We start from the raw sequence: 21,030 nt of genomic DNA, 5'->3' as shown, positions 1-21,030 counted from the left end.
AGAGAGAGGGGAGAGAGAGAGAGGAAAGATGGGGGAGAGAGAGAGAACAGAGAGAGGAGAGAGAGAGAGAGGAAGGGAGAAAGGAAGAGGGAGAGAGAGAAAGGGGAGGGAGGGGAGGGAGGGGAGGAGAGAGAGAGAGTGACTAATTAAATCTCATTGGGAATATTCAATTACAGAGACTTCATTATCTCCTTGTGAAGTATTTATTCCTGCTTTCCTTTATTGTGTCATCTTTCTTTGAATCCTTCCTCAAATCTGAGGCCTAACAATGGTCTCTAAAGTGGCACTAGAATGAAATTTCTGAATGGGATATGGACATGCACATAGAATAGAGAGAAAAGAGAAACAAAGTACCAAAGGTAAGCTTGAGGATAATTAGGCAACAACAATAATAATAAATAGCTTTACAGAAATAATAGCATGAAAGAATAAAGAGACACAGCAGAATAACAATGAAGAGGAGAATAGTAAGATCATCTCCACGGAGGAAAAAGAATGAGGAAAGATGGACAAAGGAGTAGAGCAGAGAGAGAAGGAGATGAGAAGAGAAAAAGGTGAACAAAAGTAGGAAAACTGCTTTTAACAACAGATTTTTCCAAGTCAGTGGAACAGAGTGTTACATCTACAAAGAGAATAATTAAGTCTAAACCATTTAAAATTATAATCGCAATGATAAATAAAAATACCTTGCTTTTAAGGAAAATATCAAATGACAAGGCCCAACTCAAATTAGCTGCACAGAGTAGAACTGCATCTGAATTTTATCACGGAATCCTCAAACCTATTAATGGCTAACTTTGGTGATGAAGGTCTATTCAGGAAAGAATAACTTAAACTGATTCCTAAAGTATTAAAGAATATATTGGCAGGGGTGATTTTACCATTTTAAGAGTTCTTCCTTTTCTAAAAAATACCAGCTTCTCTTTAGGAAAAAGATGAACAATCTCCTCCCATGAGATTTGCACCTTCTGAAAAATCTGCTGGAGAGTGAAAAACCTGGCAAGACAGCATAACAACCAAAACAACTGTCTTGACTAAAGACACAAAAATAAAAAGTCATGGCTATTAATGGGATTTATTTAAGGGATAATCTTGGAGTAGCTCTTCCAAAATAGCAAATTATTGTAATATGGCAACTTTTCCTCAGTGCAAAATTAGGATACAAACATATTCTTTTATATCTCAATAAGGGGTTACTTATATTTTTAAAAGGAAAATAAAGATAAATTCAAGCCAGATCGAGCAAAACCATGGCTATAATCATCCTGCCTAGGAGCACACCTATAACCACCCAGTTTGTGTGTCAGTCAGGCAGGCACCAACTTTAACTTGAGACCTGCAGGTCGTATTTTGCATTAGATGGTGGAGGTTTAGAGGCCAGGGCATTTGGAATACTTCTGCTTTCAAGGATCTGAGCCATAAATGTTTATTAAAAGAATCTATAATGAAATCAGTTTTGTTATTTTTTTAATGGTTGCCTAGAGTGTGTTGGATGACTGAACGCCAGTAGTTAATCATTAAGTACTGGTGCAACCAAAAGTGTTTGATAGTATTGCCATCTAGGGGCTGAACGGAATACTCAGCTCTGAAATAAACTGGAATTAAGCAGGTGTTTCTATTGGCAATATACATATGTTTTGCTTTATAGACCACATGCTTTTCATGTTTCTTGTGACAAAAGCTATCTCTAAATGTCCCCCAACAGCCTAACTTTTTTATATATAATCTGTTAGAGGTGATTACTATTTGCTTTGGAGATTTTCTCTTTTCTTTTTTTTTTTGCATCTATTACTATTGAATATTCTGAACAAAGAATTATTCTTTTTTGCATTATTAATCTTGCCCATGTTTGCCCTATTTCCACAGAAAAGAAATCATTTATCAGAAAAGAATGTTTGTAATCGGAACTTGTAGCATCTTCAGATTTAATATTCATTATGGCCATCCTAGTCTTGTGCTATATTTATCTAAAAGACCAATCTAATGTTGTGGGGAAATAAGTTTTAAATATTTATGATCTAACTTTTAATATTTTAAAAAAGAGAAATTAGTATTTCTGTAAAATGTGTTTCAGAGTCTGGTGGCTTAGCAAATGTTTAAATATTAAAAGATTTCAAGAGGTTAGCATGTAATATCATAATAGGACTTATTGAAACAGGAAAATTGACTTCACAAGTTTTTGATCGGCGAAGGAAATTGTATTTTCTCTACCCATGTTTAACACATAATAGGAAACATTAACACAGTTAAAACCTATAACCAAGAATGAGGACAGTGTCAGAAATTATTTCTACAGTGTATTTTGGTTTCATCTAACCAATCATTTAGAAAATAGTTCGATTCCTTGTTGTCTTCTTGTTTTGTATTTTATTCAAAATATTATTTAGGGGTTGGTTCTATGACTTGGTAGTAAGGCGTTAAAATACTAACTCAAAAGACATACAATTTGAATCTTCTAGCTTCTCCAAGGGAAAAAGATGAGTAATTTCCTCCCAGGAGATTTGCAGCCTCTGAAAACCAGCTGGAGGCTTAGAGAGAAATCAGTTCCAACTCAGTGACACACAGCTAATTAAGGAAATTTTCCTTACTTATAACTTTATCTGATACTCTTGAACACCTACTCTCAAAAACTTAAATTCCTCTTCTCTGATTCATAGTCCATCTCCCCTGCCCACCAAGATAAATGCCATCAGTCTTTATCCATATGGAGTTGTGCTAATAACCCAAAGGCTGCAACTCTTTATTTAAATCCACTAGCAGATGCCCAGGAGAAAAATGGGCAATCTCTTCTCATGAGTTTACCACCTTGAAACCCAAGGGAGGGCTGGCTGAGTTTGTTCTGACTCGAAGGCAGGGAGTTATTACATTTAAACAACTAATAAACCAAAGCTGATCTGATATACCATTAAATGTAGATATCTTTTTAAGCCAACTAAAGCGTCCTCGTGACTTCTTCTTGTTAGGTACTGTTGAGTTGAGTATGGCTCATATTGAACCTGTGAATGACAGATCTGAGCCCTTTCCTATCCAATGTCATTTTCATAATTTCTGGCATACGTGAGCACATTACTGCAGACATTGTGTCAATCCATCTCATTAATTGTCTTCTCTCTTTTGCTGACCCTTAACCTTTCTAAGCATGATGTCCCTTCCCAAGGAATATCCTCTCCTAACAGCATGCCCAAAGTATGTGAGGCAAAGCTTTGTAATATTTGCCTTCAGGGAACACTCTTTTTTTTTTTCAATGTTACTCTTAATTTATTGATCCACACAGTTGAATGCCGTTGCATAGTCAAGACAAGTTTACGTCACAGTATTATTCTCTCCTTCCAACCAAGATCCATCTAACATCAGCAATGGTATTCCTAATTCCACAGCCTCTTCTGAAACCAGTTTTCTTTTGTTGATGTATTGTTTAAGCAATTTTTGAACAATCATCAGGATTTTACTTGTTTGTGGTATTAATGATATCTGATGATTTCTGTACTTTGTAGCATCACCTTTTTTGGAATGGAATGAGAATAGATATGGGTCTCTTCCAGTCAGTTGGCCAGAACCAGAAAGTTGTTTCCTGTCAAGGAACACTCTTGCTGCACTTTCTCTAAGACATACCTGTTCAGTACTCTTCTCCAACACCACAGCTCAAAAGCTGATGAAGGTTTTCCCATCATCTTTATTTATTATTCAACTTTCCACTGTAAATGTGAATAATGCTCATGACTATGCACATCCATGTTGTTATTCTGTACCATCGAGTCACCTGCAATTCATAGTGACCCTATGTATAACAGCTCTGAAGCCTGCCCTGTCCTGATCCAGTAACACTGACTCTGATGCACCTGTCCCCATTACCCCAGTTACTGTATCAATCCATTTCACCCAGGGTCTTCCTCTCCTGTGCTGTCTCTCCACCCTTCCCTACTGTCCACGTGCCCAAAGTATGTGAGACAGAGCTTCAAAATCCTAGCCTCCAAGGAAAAACTGGGCTTTACCCTTCCTAAGAGAAACTTATTTGTTTTGTTGAAGGTATGGTACACAAAAAAAATTTTGTATATGTATTTAGTTATATATATTTACCTATATATACACACACACACATATATATGTGTATATACAAACAAGCATACAGGCGTATCCATCCAGCTGAGATATAGAAAAAGCATGCAAGAGCCTTTCAAATATTAGGGTTCTCATCTCTAGATGTATAAAATTTGCTAAATGCCACTCTCCAGGCTGGAGATAAAAGCAGTGTCTCTCTCTTTCTCTTAAGGAGCCCTGGTAGCAAAGTTAATGGTTAAGTGTAAATGCTCACATGCTGACTTGTCTGTTGTAGGATCCCATCAGAACTCTGCAGAAGAAAGAGGTGGCAGGCTGATTTACAGCTTGGAAAACACCAAAGAACAGTCTACTCCATCCTACCTGATTACCATGCTGATGAACCAGTTTGATAACAATGGGTTTGGGGCATCTCACCCTTTAACTTTCTTTTAAATCAACAAAGATAAAATTCCTGTGGTCCAGGTTACAATCACTTATGGTGAATGCCACAGATGTCATTATGATACTTTCAACAAAGGAGAATGTTTTCACATATAGATATGAAAAGCTGCTTTCCCTAAGGGTGTTTCTGCAAATCTATTTTGGTTGGCTTGTTGTTGTTTTCATGTGTTTGGGGTTTGGGGGTGGCTTTGTTTTGCATCTGTACTATAACTATACACCAAAAAACTTAGTGGAAACTGAGGAGATATGGTCTTATGTCTAAACAAATGGTGTTGTGAATTAATAAAAAAAAAGTTTGGTTGTTCTGAATAAATCTCCAAACTCTTAAGATTAACCCTGTGGACAGTTACCGTGTTCAGCCTGGTAACTTGGTCTCAGTAATCGTCGTCAAGATGCAGCCCTGGCCTGAGGAGCAGGGATTCTTATGATTACAAGTCACAAGATTTGGGCAGTCAGCTCCTACAAGGCAAGGATTCTATGAATCCATACTCTTTGATTCATAAGTCACGCAACAAGGGTAATATATTCAGAACGTCCACAGAACAAAAATAAAACACAACATTGTCTTCTAAATGATGAGTTAAAACCTGCTATAGTTTTTGTGCTACTTTTGCTGTTATACCTAATAAAAAGTTCAGATTACTCTCAAATTACTAGGAACTTCTAAAAGAAAGTTAACATGTCTTTTCTTACAGGGAACAAGCTTTCAGGCCCACCTGTTTGGGTTAGAACCATTCACAACATACCATGTTGGTGTTTCGGCTGCAAACAAGGTGGGAAAAGTAGCAAGCCCCTGGATGCTGGTTCAGACTTTGGAATCTTCTCCAAGTGGGCTGAGCAATTTCACAGTGGAACAGCGAGAGAATGGCCACGCACTGTTACTGCAGTGGCTAGAGCCTAGACGAACCAATGGTGTGATTAAGGTAATGTCTGTCTTACATACAAATACATGTTTGGTGTTGTCCTGTTAAATAGATGAGCCCTGACATGCCATCAGGTCACTGTAGGAAACCTCCCTTCACAGCCTCTGTAATTCTCCTTGATGTTTCCTCCAGGCACTAAATCATAGAGAAAACTAGCTCTCGTGTGTTATGCTTCCAAGGACCCTAATGTTAGGCTAAGCGCTGTCCATGACTATCTCATTTAATCCTCTCATCATCCTTCCTGAGTGGACACCACAAAACCTCATTAGACACATTGTTAGTATTAAGTGGTGTCCCATTGTTTTTTTGACTTAGACCAAGCCTATATGGCAGAGTAGAAATATCTCACAGTGTTTTCTTGGCTGTAATCTTTGCAGAAGCAGATAGCCAGGCCTTTTCCCAGGAGAACTGCCAGGCCAGGTCAAACCTTTTGGTTTGCAGCCAAGCACGTAACTTTTGCAGCATAAGACATATAAAGGTAAAATAACCTCCCAAGTCCGCATTGTAAATGATCAAATCGGGATTTAAAGTCAGGAAGTCACACCAGGGCTGAACTCTAAATAGCTGTGTTCTTCCTGCCTCCTGAATTATCCTACCTAGTTATTTGCTTAAGCCTTGACTAATTTGCATTTTGAACAGAGCTCTCTAAGCAAAAGGCAGGAAGCCACACTTATCTGCTAACTCAACTTCTGTATATAGTCACTAGAAACAGTCCTATAAATGTTACACATATAACTTAGACTTCCCATCCTAAATGAGATCTCATGTCTACTAATAATAGCCCACATCTTGATGCTTTGAGACCTTACTCAAGAGCTCAAAAGGGACACCTTCTTTCCCTTGCTGAAGGTCATATCTAAAGGTGTGGGACTCCTCTGTTAATCTAGGCTACTGTCTCAGCCTACAGTCTCCTCTGGCCCTTCATCCTATGCAGCCTGCAAGCCTGCATCTGCTATCAGCACCCTGCCCCCTCCTTCACTGATATTCTTAGCTGCCACTGAATAGCTCCCAAGTCATAAAGATCCCAAGCACAGTAGAGTGGTACGTTGGTTCAATAGATGAATTTTCACTTTCCATGCAGACGATTTGGATTCGATTCCTAGTCAATGGCATCCGTCAGTCATAGCTTGCATATTGTTTTGATGTTTAACAAGTTTTAGCGGCTTCCAAACCAATAGAGAGTAGGACAAAAGACCCACGAATCTCCTTTATTACGCCTTCTCCTGGTAGCAAACGTTCCCCCCATTAATTCCAAACGTAATAGTTAAAAGCCTGTTAAAGAAATGAAGTCTTTATTAAAGACATGCCTTTTAATAAAGATTTCCTGAAAGACTGAGGAAAGGGAGGGCAGGAGGAAATCATACACAGTAAGAACTTAGAACTAGAGCAGGCCCCGGTCCATCCGCATGGATGCCTCTCTGCCTCGCTTCAGGCCTGCTGTGTGTGGCAGAAGCAATTCTCTCTGCACCAGTCTGTCTCCATGTGACAGAGTCAGACTTCCCCCACCCTGAGGCAGAAAACTTGAGCCTTAGGATCTATGACTTTAAAAATCCAAGCCATAGCCCTAAGGCTCTCATTAAAAAAAAAAAGAGCTTTTCCCTTTATATCCATCAAAGCAACCTCCTCTTTGTTTTCTTCCTATCCCAGAGATAGCCTCTTCCCTGACAAATCAAAATAGAAATATAAACTCCTTTTACCTTCACTTATATTTCACCAAGTATTTATCGAACTTCTACAAAGTGTCAAGTACTGACTTGGAGTGAACAAGACCAGTAAAATTTCTACTCTCTTAGACTTCACATGTTTGTATGCCTAAGTGAGCGGCTGAGTGAGATGATATGAATGGTGAGGGTACTGAGAAACAAATGTTGTTGTTATTATGTGCTGTTGTGTCGCCTGCAACTCATAGCAACCCGATATACAACAGCCCTAAACTCTGCTCTATTCCTTGCCAATCTTACTGTCTCTGACATACCTACCCTCATTACCTCAGTCACTGAATCAATCCATTTCATCAAGAGTCTTCCTCTCCTCTGCTGTCCCTCCATCCTCCCAAGCATGACATCCCTCTCCAAGGTCTGATCCCACCTTGCAACATGTCCAAAATATGTCAGACGAAGCTTCAGAATCCTTGCCTGCAAGGAGCAGCCTGGCTTCACCCTATCCAGGAAAAACTTGTTTGTTCTCCTAGCAGTCCATGGCATATTCAATACTCTTCTCTAGCTTCACAGCTCAAAGGCATCAACTCTCCTTCTATTATCCCTAGTCATTGTCCTGCTCTCTGATGCATAGCAAATAATTGCAAGGACCATGGCCTGGACAGGCACACCTTAGTCTCCAAACTGACATTGTTGTTCCTTAGTACTTTGGAGAGGTCTCTGACAGCAGAATTACCCAGTGCAATTCTTCTTTTAATTTCCTGGCTGCTGAGAAGCAAATAGTAAGCTAATAAATAAATACACAAGGAAATTTCAGAGAGTGATGAATGCCACACACACACAGACACACACACACTTAGTAATATAATTATGTCTGACTCAGGCTATTTTAGAATGGATGATCATTTGAATTGAGTTGACATCTGAGCTGAGCCCTAAATGACAAGACAGAGTCAGTCACATGGAGATATGGGGGCAAAATGTTCCAGACAAAATGAACAACAAATGAAAGGCCTGAAGCCAGGAATGAACTTGGTATGTTAAAGGAAAATGAATAAACCTATGCAGATAGAACAGTAGGAGAGAAGGAAAGATGGCACTGGAAAAGCTTAGAGTACATGGATAGGGAGCAGATCACTCTCTACCTTGTGAGCTGTGGTATTAGCACAGAATTTATTCTAAATGAAATGCTACTGAATGCTTTAAGGGAATAATAGCAGGATCGAATGTATGCATTTAAAAATTACTCTGACTGTTATGCAGAAAATAAATCATAAGGAACCAACAAAGTTTGAAAGATACAGAAAAAAAATCAGAGTAGAATCAAAGGGAGTTTGAATTAGGGTAGAAGTTGTGAAGGTAGAAAAATAATGGCTAAATTGGAGACGTTTTGGGGTTGTTATTGTTGTTGTGTATCACTGAGTTGGGACAGACCCATAGCTGAACTTCCAGTGGGCTTTCAGGGGCAGTTAATCACATGGCAAGAGATGGCCTGTTTTTCTTCTGTGGAACAGCTGGTGGACTTGAACCACATGCCTTTGAGATTGCAGTACAGCTTCTTACCACGAGGCCACCAAAAATGGCAAAACTTATTAAAGGACTGGATATGTGAAATATCAAAGAAGAATGACTTTGAGCAGTCAGATAGCTAGCTGGAAGTGTTAAATCTAGAAGTTTGGAAAGATTTATTCACTAAGATGTATATGTGGAGATCATTAGCATATAGCTGGCATATAAATCCATGGGGCTGGAGATCAGGTATGGAGAGAATGTAAATTGAAATCATAAGAACCTAAGTTTGAACCCTGCATATATTAAAGCATGGAGATCAAGATGAGGAAGAAGACTTAGCAAAGGATTGTGAGAAGAGTCAGTGAAGTAGAAGTAAAAATAGTGTGTGAGATATCCCAGAAGTGAAGAGAAAATACAGCAAATGCCCCTGAGCAATTAAGTAAAATGAAGCCCATGAAGGAGCCCTAGATTTGGAAATGAGGAGATTATTTTGATCTTGGCAAGAGGAGTTGCACTCAAGGGGTAGAATAGGAAACCTGGTTGGGATTACTTGAGAGTATACAAATGAAAAGTGAGTGCAATAGATAGGGGACTCTTCAGAAGAACTGAACTGAAAAGAAAGTAGAGAAATGAAACACCAGAGAATGAAACATATGAAACATAGAGAAGTTCTATTTGGAAATGCTAGACTAGATTTAAATACTATGAGAGAAAAATGGTCCATCTCCTCCAGCGTGATTTACAGCCTCTGAAAAGCTACTATAGGGTCAACTATGAGTCCATTTCAACTCAACAGTTGTTGGTGATGGGAGTGGGAGTGGTGACCATCAAGTCAGAACCTAGTAATAGCTGACTCTTCAGTGGGTTTTCAAAGGCAGTAAACCACATGGGAGGACGTTGCCCATCTTTTTCCCTCAGAGCAGCTGATAGACTCAAACCATGTACCTTTGTGTTGGCAGTGTGGTTCCTTGTTACTAATGCTAATGACTCAGTAGAGAAAGATAATTTGTTGATGCAAGAAGTCATGAGATCAATTTCAGAGAGAAAGTAAAATATAAGACCCAATATTCAATCGACTCTTAGTCACTACAGAGTTAATTCCTTAGGAAGTAGGAGGAAGGCAAGTGATACAGGTCTAAATTCATGTAGAATCCAGAATTAGCCACGCTGTGTAGTTAAGAGCAGTCTCCTTGCACGCAGTTGATGGTGTGTGCCGTTGAGTCAAAACTGAATTATAGCTGACACTCCAGCAGGTTTTCAGAGGCAGCAAATCATACAGGAAGAGATTGCCTATCCTCCTTTCTACAAAGCAGCGGGTGAATTCAAACTGTGTGCCTCTGATATGGCAGTGCAGCTTCTTACCACTGGGACATCAGAGCAGTTGTTGTTGTGTACCATCAGATTGGAACCATCCCATAGCTGATCCTCCAGTGAGTTTTCAGAGGCATTTAATCACTCGAGAAGAGAATGGCCATCCTTCTCCCAATGAGCAGCTGGTGGATTTGAACTCTATGCCTTCAGGAACACAGTACAGATTCTTACCACTCGGCCACCAGAGCTCCCTAGGCCTACCAAAGCAGTAGGCTCATGTAATTGTCCTATATCCATGGGTCAGGAATTAGGCAGAAGGCTTCTCCTACCTCACTGTTATGGGGGCTGATGAACCCAAAATTGGCAGCTCAGTCAATGCACACTTTTGGCTCGTGGATCTGTGGGACTAGAAAATCCCAAAATCTACAGCAGCTCTTGGCTCATGTGCCAAGGACTAGAGGTCAGAGGATAGTGAGTCAGATACAGATTATGAGAGGATGGATGATCGTTGCCAGAATGTCCACAAGTATGGAATTCAGACCATACTCCTAAGGAAACTCCCTTTGTATCAGATTACAAAATGGAAGACAGTTTCACAATACTGGGAATTCTAGTCAAGCCAAGTTGACACATAACGTTAAACACAATATGATTGATGGACTCATTGCCCAAATGTTTAAATTCAATCTACAGTTTCCTTCCCACGAGGTAAGTCTGAAAATGTCTCGAGCCCTTGGGTCTGTCCCAGCTTGGTCCCAGATTTTAATGCCGTGGAGTGTGGTCAACCTCACCCTGAATCACCTCAATAGCATAACTTATATGTTCCAGAGGATACACCATAAACAACAAAGACATTTTTGTCAAATTCCAATAATTCAGTGTTTATCTTCTAGGAGCCAAACAAAGATTAAGCTTCCCTTTTGGCCAATTATTTCTGTTAAGTCAGAATCAATTCTTAGTTGTCACTCCATTGAGTTTCCGAGACCATGAATTTCAGGAGAAGAGATTGTGTGGCTTTCATCCTGAGAAACAGCTAGTGGGTTCAAACCACCATATGGCTTTTCAACCAGTGATGCAGCTTTCTACCCCACCACGTGCCCTTTGGGGAGGTCAGATTTCTACTAGACACAGGGATGGGGGTGATAAGATGGAATTGTTGTTGTTGTTATGTGCCACGAGTCACCTGCAACTCATAGCGACCCTATGTACAATAGCCCTACACGCCCTACACCCTGCTCTATCCTGTGCTAATCTCACTGTCTCCGACACACCCATCCCGATTACCCCAATCATTGAGTTAATCCAGATAATATAACACCTCTCTGGCAATTTTAATCCACAAGTGGCTCTGAGGGAGAAAGACGAGCCATTTCCTCCAGTGCAATGCAAAGCCATGGAAACCCAAGGAAAAGTCAGTTCTGAATCACCAGCAGTAAGATTGAGTGTAGAGTTTCTCTCTTCTTTGTGTGTTTCTGACTGAAATATCTGGTCATGTCAATGATCAACTGGGAGAAAAGAAAGAGGGTCTTGGTGGCTAGCAATAAAAATAGAAGGTGTAAAATAGTCACTGTAGAAAGCAAGATAGCAAACAATGTGGGAACAGAGGAAAGTTTGAAGTTGATAATCACCCTTCTCTTCTTTCAGAATTATAATATCTTCAGTGATGGTATCCTGGAGTATACGGGTTTGAACCGTCAGTTTCTCTTTCGTCGCCTGGATCCTTTCACTCTCTACACGCTCACCCTGGAAGCCTGCACGAGGGCAGGCTGTGCACACTCCGTACCCCAGCCCCTGTGGACAGCAGAGGCCCCTCCCAACTCTCAGTTGGCTCCCTCAGTTCGGTCTGTGAGATCCACTAGTGTTGAGTTGAGCTGGTCTGAGCCTATTAACCCAAATGGAAAGATAATTCGCTATGAAGTGATTCGCAGATGCTTCAAGGGAAAAGCTTGGGGGAACCAGACAATTCCAGCCGATGAGAAAATTGTTTTCACAGAATATAATACTGAAAGGAATACATTTATGTATAATGACACGGGTTTGCAGCCATGGACACAATGTGAATATAAAATCAACACTTGGAATTCAGCAGGCCATACCTGGAGCTCCTGGAATGGGGTGAAGACAAAACAAGCCCCTCCAGAAGGTGTGTCTCCACCCGAGATTGCCTATGTGTCCAGGCATCCCCCAAAACTGCTGATTTCCTGGGTCCCACCAGAACAATCTAATGGCATTATCCAGTCTTACAGGCTTCAAAGGAACGGAATGTTCTATCCCTTCAGCTTTGATGCAGTGACTTTCAATTACACAGATGATGAACTGCTTCCTTTCTCCACATACAGTTATGCAGTCATAGCCTGCACGAGTGAAGGCTGCTCCACCAGCAAACTCATCAAAATCCAAACTCCTGAGGCTGCTCCAGAAGGGGTCAGCCCACCAGCTCTTCAGAGCATCAGTGCCACGCAAATAGATGTGTCCTGGTCACCACCATCAAATCAGAATGGAGTTATTACTAAATATCTTCTTCGATTGGATGGTGAGGAGTACCACCCTGGGCAGAACCTCTCCATGGTGGTTTCTAACCTGCAGCCTTATACTCAGTATAATTTCTCTCTAGAAGCCTGCACCAGCGGTGGTTGCACAGCTAGTGGGTCGATATCTGCCTGGACATTAGAGGCCCCGCCACAAAACATGGATGCCCCAAGGTTGCAAGTCACAGGCTCGGAATCAATAGAAATCACCTGGAAACCTCCCAGAAACCCAAATGGCCAAATCAGAAGTTATGAACTTAGGAGGGATGGAGCCATTGTGTATACTGGGCTGGAAACGCGCTATCACGATTTTACCCTCTCTCCGGGCGTGGAGTACGGCTACACAGTGAGTGCCAACAACAGCCAAGGTGGGATTTTGAGTCCACTCGTCAAAGAGAGAACCAACCCCTCAGCACCCTCAGGAATAGAACCTCCAAAACTGCAGGGCAAGAACCCTCGAGAGATCTTAGTAACCTGGAACCCTCTAGTGAAGACCAATGGCAATATTGTCAATTACACCCTTTTCATCCATCATCTGTCTGAAAGAGAAACAGAAATCATACACGTAAACTCAACTCATAATTCTTTTGATACACGATCGTTCGTCGTAAACCAGCTACAACCGTTTCAGAGGTAGGTAACAACACTGCCATCTCTGTTGAAATGAGTACTCAGGCGGTTATGTAATAATAGCTATAAGACCAAGATGGAATGAGGTCCCCAACACCATCCACGTAACCAACAACAACGAGATCAAAACTTTCTGTATCTGGCGAAGCTAGTTTGTGTAATTCCTGAATAGAAAAATTCTTGGAGGTGACATTTTGAGTCAATCTTTCAGAGACCTTTGTGGTCTGGCGCAGTGTGCTGCAATGTGACAGTTCCCTGAGTCTAGTCCATTCTCAAAGCATACAGGCCTCTGGAAAGTTCTAAGAGCTTCATGTGGGGTCATCTGACCCGGGCAGTAAAGGAAATGAAATATTATTTTAAAGCATGAAAGAGCATCATTCGCTGTGAGCTAATACCAGCTGAGTTGTACAGAAACAAAATATGTCTTAGAGACAGCCATTCTTATTGATCTGGGTTCTTAGAGACAGCCATTCTTATTGACTCTGCTACTTCACTTCTTCCCTCACTAGGGAATTCCCTCAGTCTCCTAGACCATAGGAGGTTGCAAAGCTAACCCAAAAGTCATGCCTCTCTCATGGCTTGAATCCACAAGTGACCCCTTGGGAGAAATTTTTAACCTTGAAAATTCACTGTAGGGTCAACTAAAAGTTAGTTCTAACAACAGAAATGAGCTGATATCAAAAGTTTCTCAGCACGATGCCACTTTGCCAGCTCAGGTATCCTCAGTGGTTCCCTCCAGACTTTGCAACACTGTGATGTGTATTGCTGTTCACACAAAGGGATCATCCCATAGCCTCCGCTTCCAGAAGTTTAACAGATTGCTTGGCAATTTTCCCCAATACTTTTAAAAATAACTCACATCCCCAGAGAGAAGAGTAATAAAAGGTACTTTATGCTTAAAATTTAGTCAAATGAAGGGAACCATTTAAAAAAATTAGAGGGTAAAATTGTGTTGATTTCCAACCAACCACCCTACATAAAGTTCAACTATTATTATAATCTACTGATGTGTGGGTTAGATCCCTCCTGTAATTATCTCTGATATGCAGTGTGGTTTAAATGAAACATTCATGGTCTTATGCATCTACCTGTGATCATTATTTCGGGTCACATTAAATATTAAAGAGAAATTAAAACTTCTGCAGGTATCCACCACAGCTAATCCACAGACGTGGTATGTCAATTGGCTTTTATCTTGCTCTAATTTGGGGCTTGAAGAAGACCCACCTTTACTGCAAAACTGTTCATTTTACACGGGTTCTTCTTTTCCTGACTGCTACTAACAGGCCTTTTTTAAAAATGGTATCAATTTGCTCCCTTTGGAAATTGCTGTTCAAAAAGATATGTAGAAAAGAAAGGGGTTATCCAGATATGGTAAGGACATATTTTCCAGACTGAAGTCTCTTTATTTTCCATCCAAATTAAAGATGTGTCTTTGATGATGTAATCAATATAATTTCCAAATCACTCCTTTCAGAAGTTGGAATTTCTATTACCTAGTGCTATCATCTTTTTTTCTAAGACTGGTTCCTCCTGGCTATGTGTCCAAAGTATGTGAAAAGGAGTATCCAAATCCTTGCACCCAGTCTTTGGAGAAAGATGTCTTGCTTGGAAGGGTCAAGGGACAGACAGCACAGGAGAGGAACACCCTGGAGGAGATGAATTGCCACAATAACTGGGGTAATGAGGGTGGGAGTGTCAGAGATGGTGACACTGGCTCAGGGTATAACAGAATTCAGAGGTATTGTGCATAAGGTCACTGTTAGTCGTAGTCAACTTGACGGCACATAACAGACAACAACAATGCTGCCATAACAAAACATCACTAAACTGGATGGCATATAGAGATCAGAAATCCATTGTCTCGTGTTCTAGAAGCTATGACTCTAAGTTTCAGAGATCCATGTTCTTTCCAAAGGCTCTGAGGGAATAGCATTTTTTTTTACCTTTCATTCTGAGCTTTTGATAATTCCAGGCATTCGATGGCTTGCAGTTCCATAATTTTACTTTTTTGCCACTGTTTTCCCCTTTTCTGTGTCACTTCTCTTTTGTAAAACACTGCAAAGATTATATTGGCACCACGTTCACCATTAACGTCTTTAAAGACCTTACTTTTTAGACAAGTTCACTTCACAAGGATCTTGGATTAGAATTTCAGCATACCTTTTAAGGGGAATACCACTCAATCGATAATATGTATCATATAGTTGGTTTTGGTAGTCTTTTTGAAAACAGGCGGGTATTTAATAAGTATTTGCAAATTAGTATGACATGCTTAGGAAGGAGAGTGAGAACAATTTCAAGCAGAAGGAATCAGATCCAGAATCTTTAAGCCACCCCAAACAGTCCAGGAAATGATTAATTCATATGTGGGTGCTCAGTCACTTCACAGGACTTCTTGGAGGTTAGCTGTAGATTTGTTCTCAAAGGCTGTTGCATCTTAACTTGGTCTGATTATGATGTGATTACTGAAAGTAGATAAGTGTAACAGAGGAGAGGAGAGAGGAGTAAAAGAAGGCAGTGAAGGATGTCACAAAGGAAGTGCCTGTGGATGTTGTTAGGTATCACAGAGTTGATATTGACTCATAATGACCCTTAAGTGGCAAATAAAACTTCACCCTTAGGGTCCTTGCATCGCCAGGATTCCTCTCAAAGGACTGCTCTCAAGTGGATCTAGTGGAGTACAACTCAGTGATCCTGTGAAACAGAGTAGAGCTGCCCTGAAGGCCTCTCAGGGCTGTACTCTTTCCAGAAGCAGATGATCACTTCTTCAAAAGGAGCAAAGGCAACATGACGGAGACTGAGTTTGACCTCCACGAACTCCACAAGGAGAAATTGTCCATGTCAAAGACATCCACAACACAAAACCAATTCCCGTGACGTCAGGCACGTGACCTGTGCTCCTGCACCTCTTTCTACCAATCCCAAAACTGATCTTAATGCTTTACCTAGTGAAAAAAATCCATTGCAACAGCTCACAGACCACACAGAGTCATACTCAGTATTATGAGGTGTACTAGAGATGTCAGAAGGCTGGAATTCAGGTTAGCAGCAGGATACAGTCAGTCAGGACGGCTTCTGAAATGTGCTCTCAAGCACATGGCTGTAGATCAGTATTACAAAACTCCTAACCCTGCCAATTGTGGCCTCTTCCCATCCCATCACTAGTCCTCCAACAAACTTGGGTGAAGACTCATAGCTCTCGTTCCATGGAGTAGCAGTCCCAAGGTCAGCTCTGCCTCATGTCAGGTCTCTGGTTTTCAACTGTGGCTATTATAGCTGCTGGTCCTGGAGGCCCAGGTCTGAGCCCCAAAGGATGTGCAGTCTGCATTCTTTGCTTCTTTACTGGTGGTAAGATTTGCAAAATCTGCCACTGATTCTGCTCAACTTAGTGATGATACTAGCCAGTTCCCTTCTAGATAGCCTACCACAGCCTATTCATGTGCCCCTGCCCATCCACATGACAAAGTCAAAGTCAACCAATGGATAAGAAAGCCATTTTCAACAGTATACTCTTAACATCACAACAACTTTCTCTTGTAGAGTGACTAGTGGGCTCAAATATTAACCTTTTGGTTATCAGGTAAGCACTTAATCACTATGCAAGCAGAGATCCTTTTACCAAGTAATACAGAGAAATAACTGAGACAAGGAAACAGAAAGAAAACAGGTAAGAGAGTGGAAAGTAGTCATCAGAGGAGGAAAGAGGGAAAGAATAAAATGAAGGGAGAAAGTCTAGAAACAAAAGAGGTAAAAGATGAAAAAGTCTGAGCCTGTGAAAGATAGTTACTGTTGTTGTGGTGGTGGTGGTGGTTGTGGTTGTGGTTGTGGTTGTTGTTGTTGTTAGGGGCTAGCAAGTCAACTGCTAATCACAGTTACCCTCCGAAAGACAGATCTGAACCTTGCCTTACCGTGCACTATTCTGATTGCTACCATTTGTGAGCATATTGTTGCAAAATCAATCCACCTTATGGGTGATCTTCCTCCCTTTCTCAAACTCTTCATCTTTCCCACAATGATGTCCTTTTCCAATGATTGGCCCCTCCTGACAACATGCTCAAAGGATGTGAGACCAAGTTTCACCATCCGCCCCTCTAAGGAGCACCCTCGTTGCGTTTCCTCCAAGACTGACTTGTTTATTCTTTTGGCAGTCCATGGGATATTCAGTACTCTTCTCCAACACCACAATTCAAAGACATCTATTCGTCTTTTGTCATTCTTATTTGTTGTCCAACTTTGAGTGCAGACCAGCTCTGAGAGAGACAAACAATTGGTTGGGTTTAAATGAATGGTGATAACGTGTCTCCCTGATTGATAATCTAGAGTGGAGCTAGATTAATTTTGTCCCCAAAAGATCCTTGTGTGACATGAGAGCCTGTTTTAAAATGTCAGAGATCATGTTCCTTCATAGCCTCAAAATATTTGCAAGAAATAATTTAGCCCTGTCTACAGAGGTAGGAGGAGCACAGGGCAGCTGGTATGAGTGTGTCCTCTCCTACTCTTCACCACTGTGTTAGGTGATTCTACAGAACACCAGAATGTCTACACTGAAAAGAATAATTTACTTATGAATGATTTATTTCTTCTATGCATTCCTATTTAGAATGATTATGCCCACCCTTTCAAACAGATGAGAAACTTCCCTTCGGTTTAGAAAATGGACATTGAAAAGACTTTTATGGAAATAAATAGTGAGGCATTTGAGTTTACTCTACCTCATATCAGCCTTCCATAAGATATGTGAGCCTATAAATCTTTGTGGGAAGAAACCTGCCATCATTCTCCAAGGAGAAGATGGAGAATATGAATCTATGACTTTTTGGCTAACTGTACGGCATGCAATGTAATACACTACTAGAGTTTTTTTCTGTGGATATAGAACTATTTTATTCTTTAAAAAGGTAACGCTATTTATAAGAACAGAGTCCCTGTATAGTACAAATAGTTAACATAGTTAATTGGTAACCAAACTGTGGAGGTTCAAATCTATTCCAAAGCACATGGCAAGAACTTCCAGGATCTCCACTTCCGGACAATTGATCCCTGTGAATCCTATAGAGTATAATTCACTTTGACACACATGGTGCTGTTATGAGTTAGAATCAACTCAAGAACATCTGGTTATATATACGAATAAAATTAGTTAGAATTATTTCTCTTTTTTTTTATTCTGTGAAACACTTGGACTTTTAAAGATTCTTTTCATGAAAATCTATCTTGCTGATAATGAGTCATTTCTATCGTGTGTCCTAAAGGTATGAAGTGCGAGTTCAAGCGTGCACCCTGCTGGGTTGTGCATCTAGTGACTGGACATCCATCTTGACCCCAGAAATCCCACCTCTGATGCAACCTCCTCCCCATCTAGAGGTCCAGATGGCACCAGGAGAATTTTACCCCGCCGTTTCTATCCTGTGGGCAGGACCACGTGAGCCAAATGGGAAAGTTTTATATTATGAATTGTACAGACGACAAATAACGACACAGTCTGGAAAACCGAGCCCAGTGCTAGCCTACAATGGAAGCTTGAACACATTTATTGATTCTCGACTATTGCCTTACACAGAATATGAATATCAGGTAAGAAATACATGTTGTCTGCCATTTAAATGGACGTCATGTGCACACATCAGTTCCTGCCGGTAAAAGCTGTTTACAATTTAAAAAGTCACTTGGAGCTTTGGTGGCCCTACTGGAAAGAAGCTGTTCTGCAATCCCCCAGGCACATACAGTTCATGTTCCCTGGAAGAAAGATGGGCAGTCACCTCTCATGTGCTTTACTGCCTCTGAAAAGTCACCAGAAGGTCAGCTATGGGTCAGTTCTGACTACACAACAGCAAACATAGAAACACAAGCCTTAAGGAGTTTAATAATATTCTTTAAAAAATTTTAAGAAATAAATGAAAAACTGAATACCATATTCACTTACCTTCTTCTTTTTCTTGTTTCTTGATCCATGAGATGAATGCTTGTTGTTTTAATGTAGATTTCAGGTGAAATATTTGCATTTCTTATTGATGAAGTTGTTTTTACAGTTAATCTTCTTTCTCCCTGTCAGTGACGCTAAATGATCACTTTGAAAATAACTTGAACCATGAGAGAATAAAACCTATGGCAAGCAACTCTAGCCTCTGTGTCTGAGTATGCTAACAGAATTGTGAAGGATGCTTACTAATCTTCACACAAGAAGTTTGTATGAAGATGACCTGTAAAAAAACCCTAAAGTCCATGTACTCTATAACTCCAAGACAAAAATTATTAAGCACTGAAAACTGTTAACTAAAATATTGCTGTTCACACCCACCCAGGAGAGCCTCAAAAGAAATGCTTAGTGACTTATTATTTTTTTTTGTCATCAGAATTCATTTGCACTGTTACTGTTTTATATGTCATCAAGTCAGAAACTACTCATAGCTGACCCGCCAGAAGGTTTCAGAAGCTGTAAATTGCACAGGAGGAGATTGCCCACCTTTCTCTTGCAGAGCAACTGGTGGATTCACCTTGCTCTGGCTGGACAGTGCAACTCCTTACCACTACTTGTAAGGGTCATTAGTGGTCAGAGCGGCCCCATTTCCTGTCTTGGAATGATTCATTCCACTCCCCCACCCCCATCCATCTTTTTCTCAGGCTTTGTAAAAACATCAATTCAAGTGTTAGATGTTACTTAGCCAGGTGGTGGGTGCAGATGTCTCTTTGATGCCTTGATCTTAAACAGTGTGACTCAGGATGGAAGAAGGTGAAGGTCACCGTCCTCATGAAGCATCTTTATGCCGCAATCCAAAAGTTTCCCTGATCCCTGATCCTTGCAAGAATTTTTTCATTTATTCCTTTAATTCTACATCCTCCTAATAAGTCCCTTTATTGCTTAAGTCAGAATATGTTTTTCTTGGTTGCAGTTAAAAAAAAAAAGACTTGTTGACTGATGCAAGCACTTTCTATCAGGCACAAATGTCAAGTACAATGGTTCAAAAGTTAAGTTTGAGACATTTGTTGTGTTGGTGGTGGTGTATGTGTCATCAAGCTGGAACCTAGTCAGAGGTGACCTTCTGGAGAGTTTTCAGAGGCTGTAAATTGCATGAAAGGAGATGACCCATCTTTTTCCACAAAGCAGCTAGTGGATTGAAAAACAAGTTCCTTTGGATTGGCAGCACAATTTCTTATCATAGTAATAAAATCACTGAGCCATCAAGAGTACGGTCACAAATTGATTAACATAAAAATTATATGTAACACTTTAAATGAGGATGCTCTGGTAACCTAGTGGCAAGAATATGAACTATAATCCCAAATGCACACAGTTCAAATCCAACAGCTTCTCCACAGGAAAAGGATGGGCAATCTCCTTCTGCGCTATTAACAGCCTTTGAAAACCCCCTGGAGGGTCAGTTCCAACTCAATGGTACACAATAACAACATTTTAAGTGTGTAAAAATGCTTTAGACTAATAATGTATGAGTTAGTAAGAATTGAAAACACAATGAGATGCTTGAATGGTTCGAAGCTATAGACAGATAAAAATCCGCAATCTCTTAATTCTAACTCCAAATCTAAAATTCTCTAAAAACCAGTAGGTGGGGTTTGGTTTCTTTTTCAAGTTTGCCACAATTAATTTGAACATATTTAGAGCAAAACCCAAATGTTGGTTTTTATTCTTGTATTTCAAGCTTGGCACAATACATTAAGACATATTTAGTACCAGAGCTCTAGTAGTTTACTGGTAAGGAGGTGTGCTGCCAACCCAAAGGTTGTTGTGTTGTTGTTGATTGCCTTCAAGTGGAACACAACTCATAGAAACCCTATGAACAAAATGCATAAAGCCCCTCTACAACTATAGACACTTACCAAAGTCAATAGAATTTCCGGAGGCATGTTGTTTAGGAAATGGATGCCACTCCTGCTTTGAAACCTGTCATAGAATGTTATTAGCTGAGTCACCTGCAATGTATAGAGACCCTATGTACAGTAGCTCTG

The 21,030-nt window shown here is 40.4% G+C and overlaps 1 protein-coding gene across 1 annotated transcript in view; it reads left to right on the top strand.

Moving 5' to 3' along the window:
* The window catches only part of USH2A (Usher syndrome 2A (autosomal recessive, mild)), a 1,454,174-nt gene that overhangs the window by 1,371,796 nt on the left and 61,348 nt on the right, over positions 1 to 21,030 (top strand). The window contains exons 62-64 of the mRNA XM_006890571.1: positions 5,196 to 5,423; positions 11,549 to 13,065; positions 18,318 to 18,639. Coding sequence (XP_006890633.1) covers positions 5,196 to 5,423; positions 11,549 to 13,065; positions 18,318 to 18,639 — 2,067 coding nt within the window. The remainder of the gene's footprint in view (positions 1 to 5,195; positions 5,424 to 11,548; positions 13,066 to 18,317; positions 18,640 to 21,030) is intronic.

The sequence above is a fragment of the Elephantulus edwardii genome, unplaced genomic scaffold (genome assembly GCF_000299155.1).
Source record: "Elephantulus edwardii isolate Elephantulus edwardi_28Jun2011 unplaced genomic scaffold, EleEdw1.0 scaffold00090, whole genome shotgun sequence".
Taxonomy (NCBI): domain Eukaryota; kingdom Metazoa; phylum Chordata; class Mammalia; order Macroscelidea; family Macroscelididae; genus Elephantulus; species Elephantulus edwardii.
The sequence above is the reverse complement of the archived record's forward strand: the minus strand, read 5'-3'. Positions and strand labels throughout refer to the sequence as shown.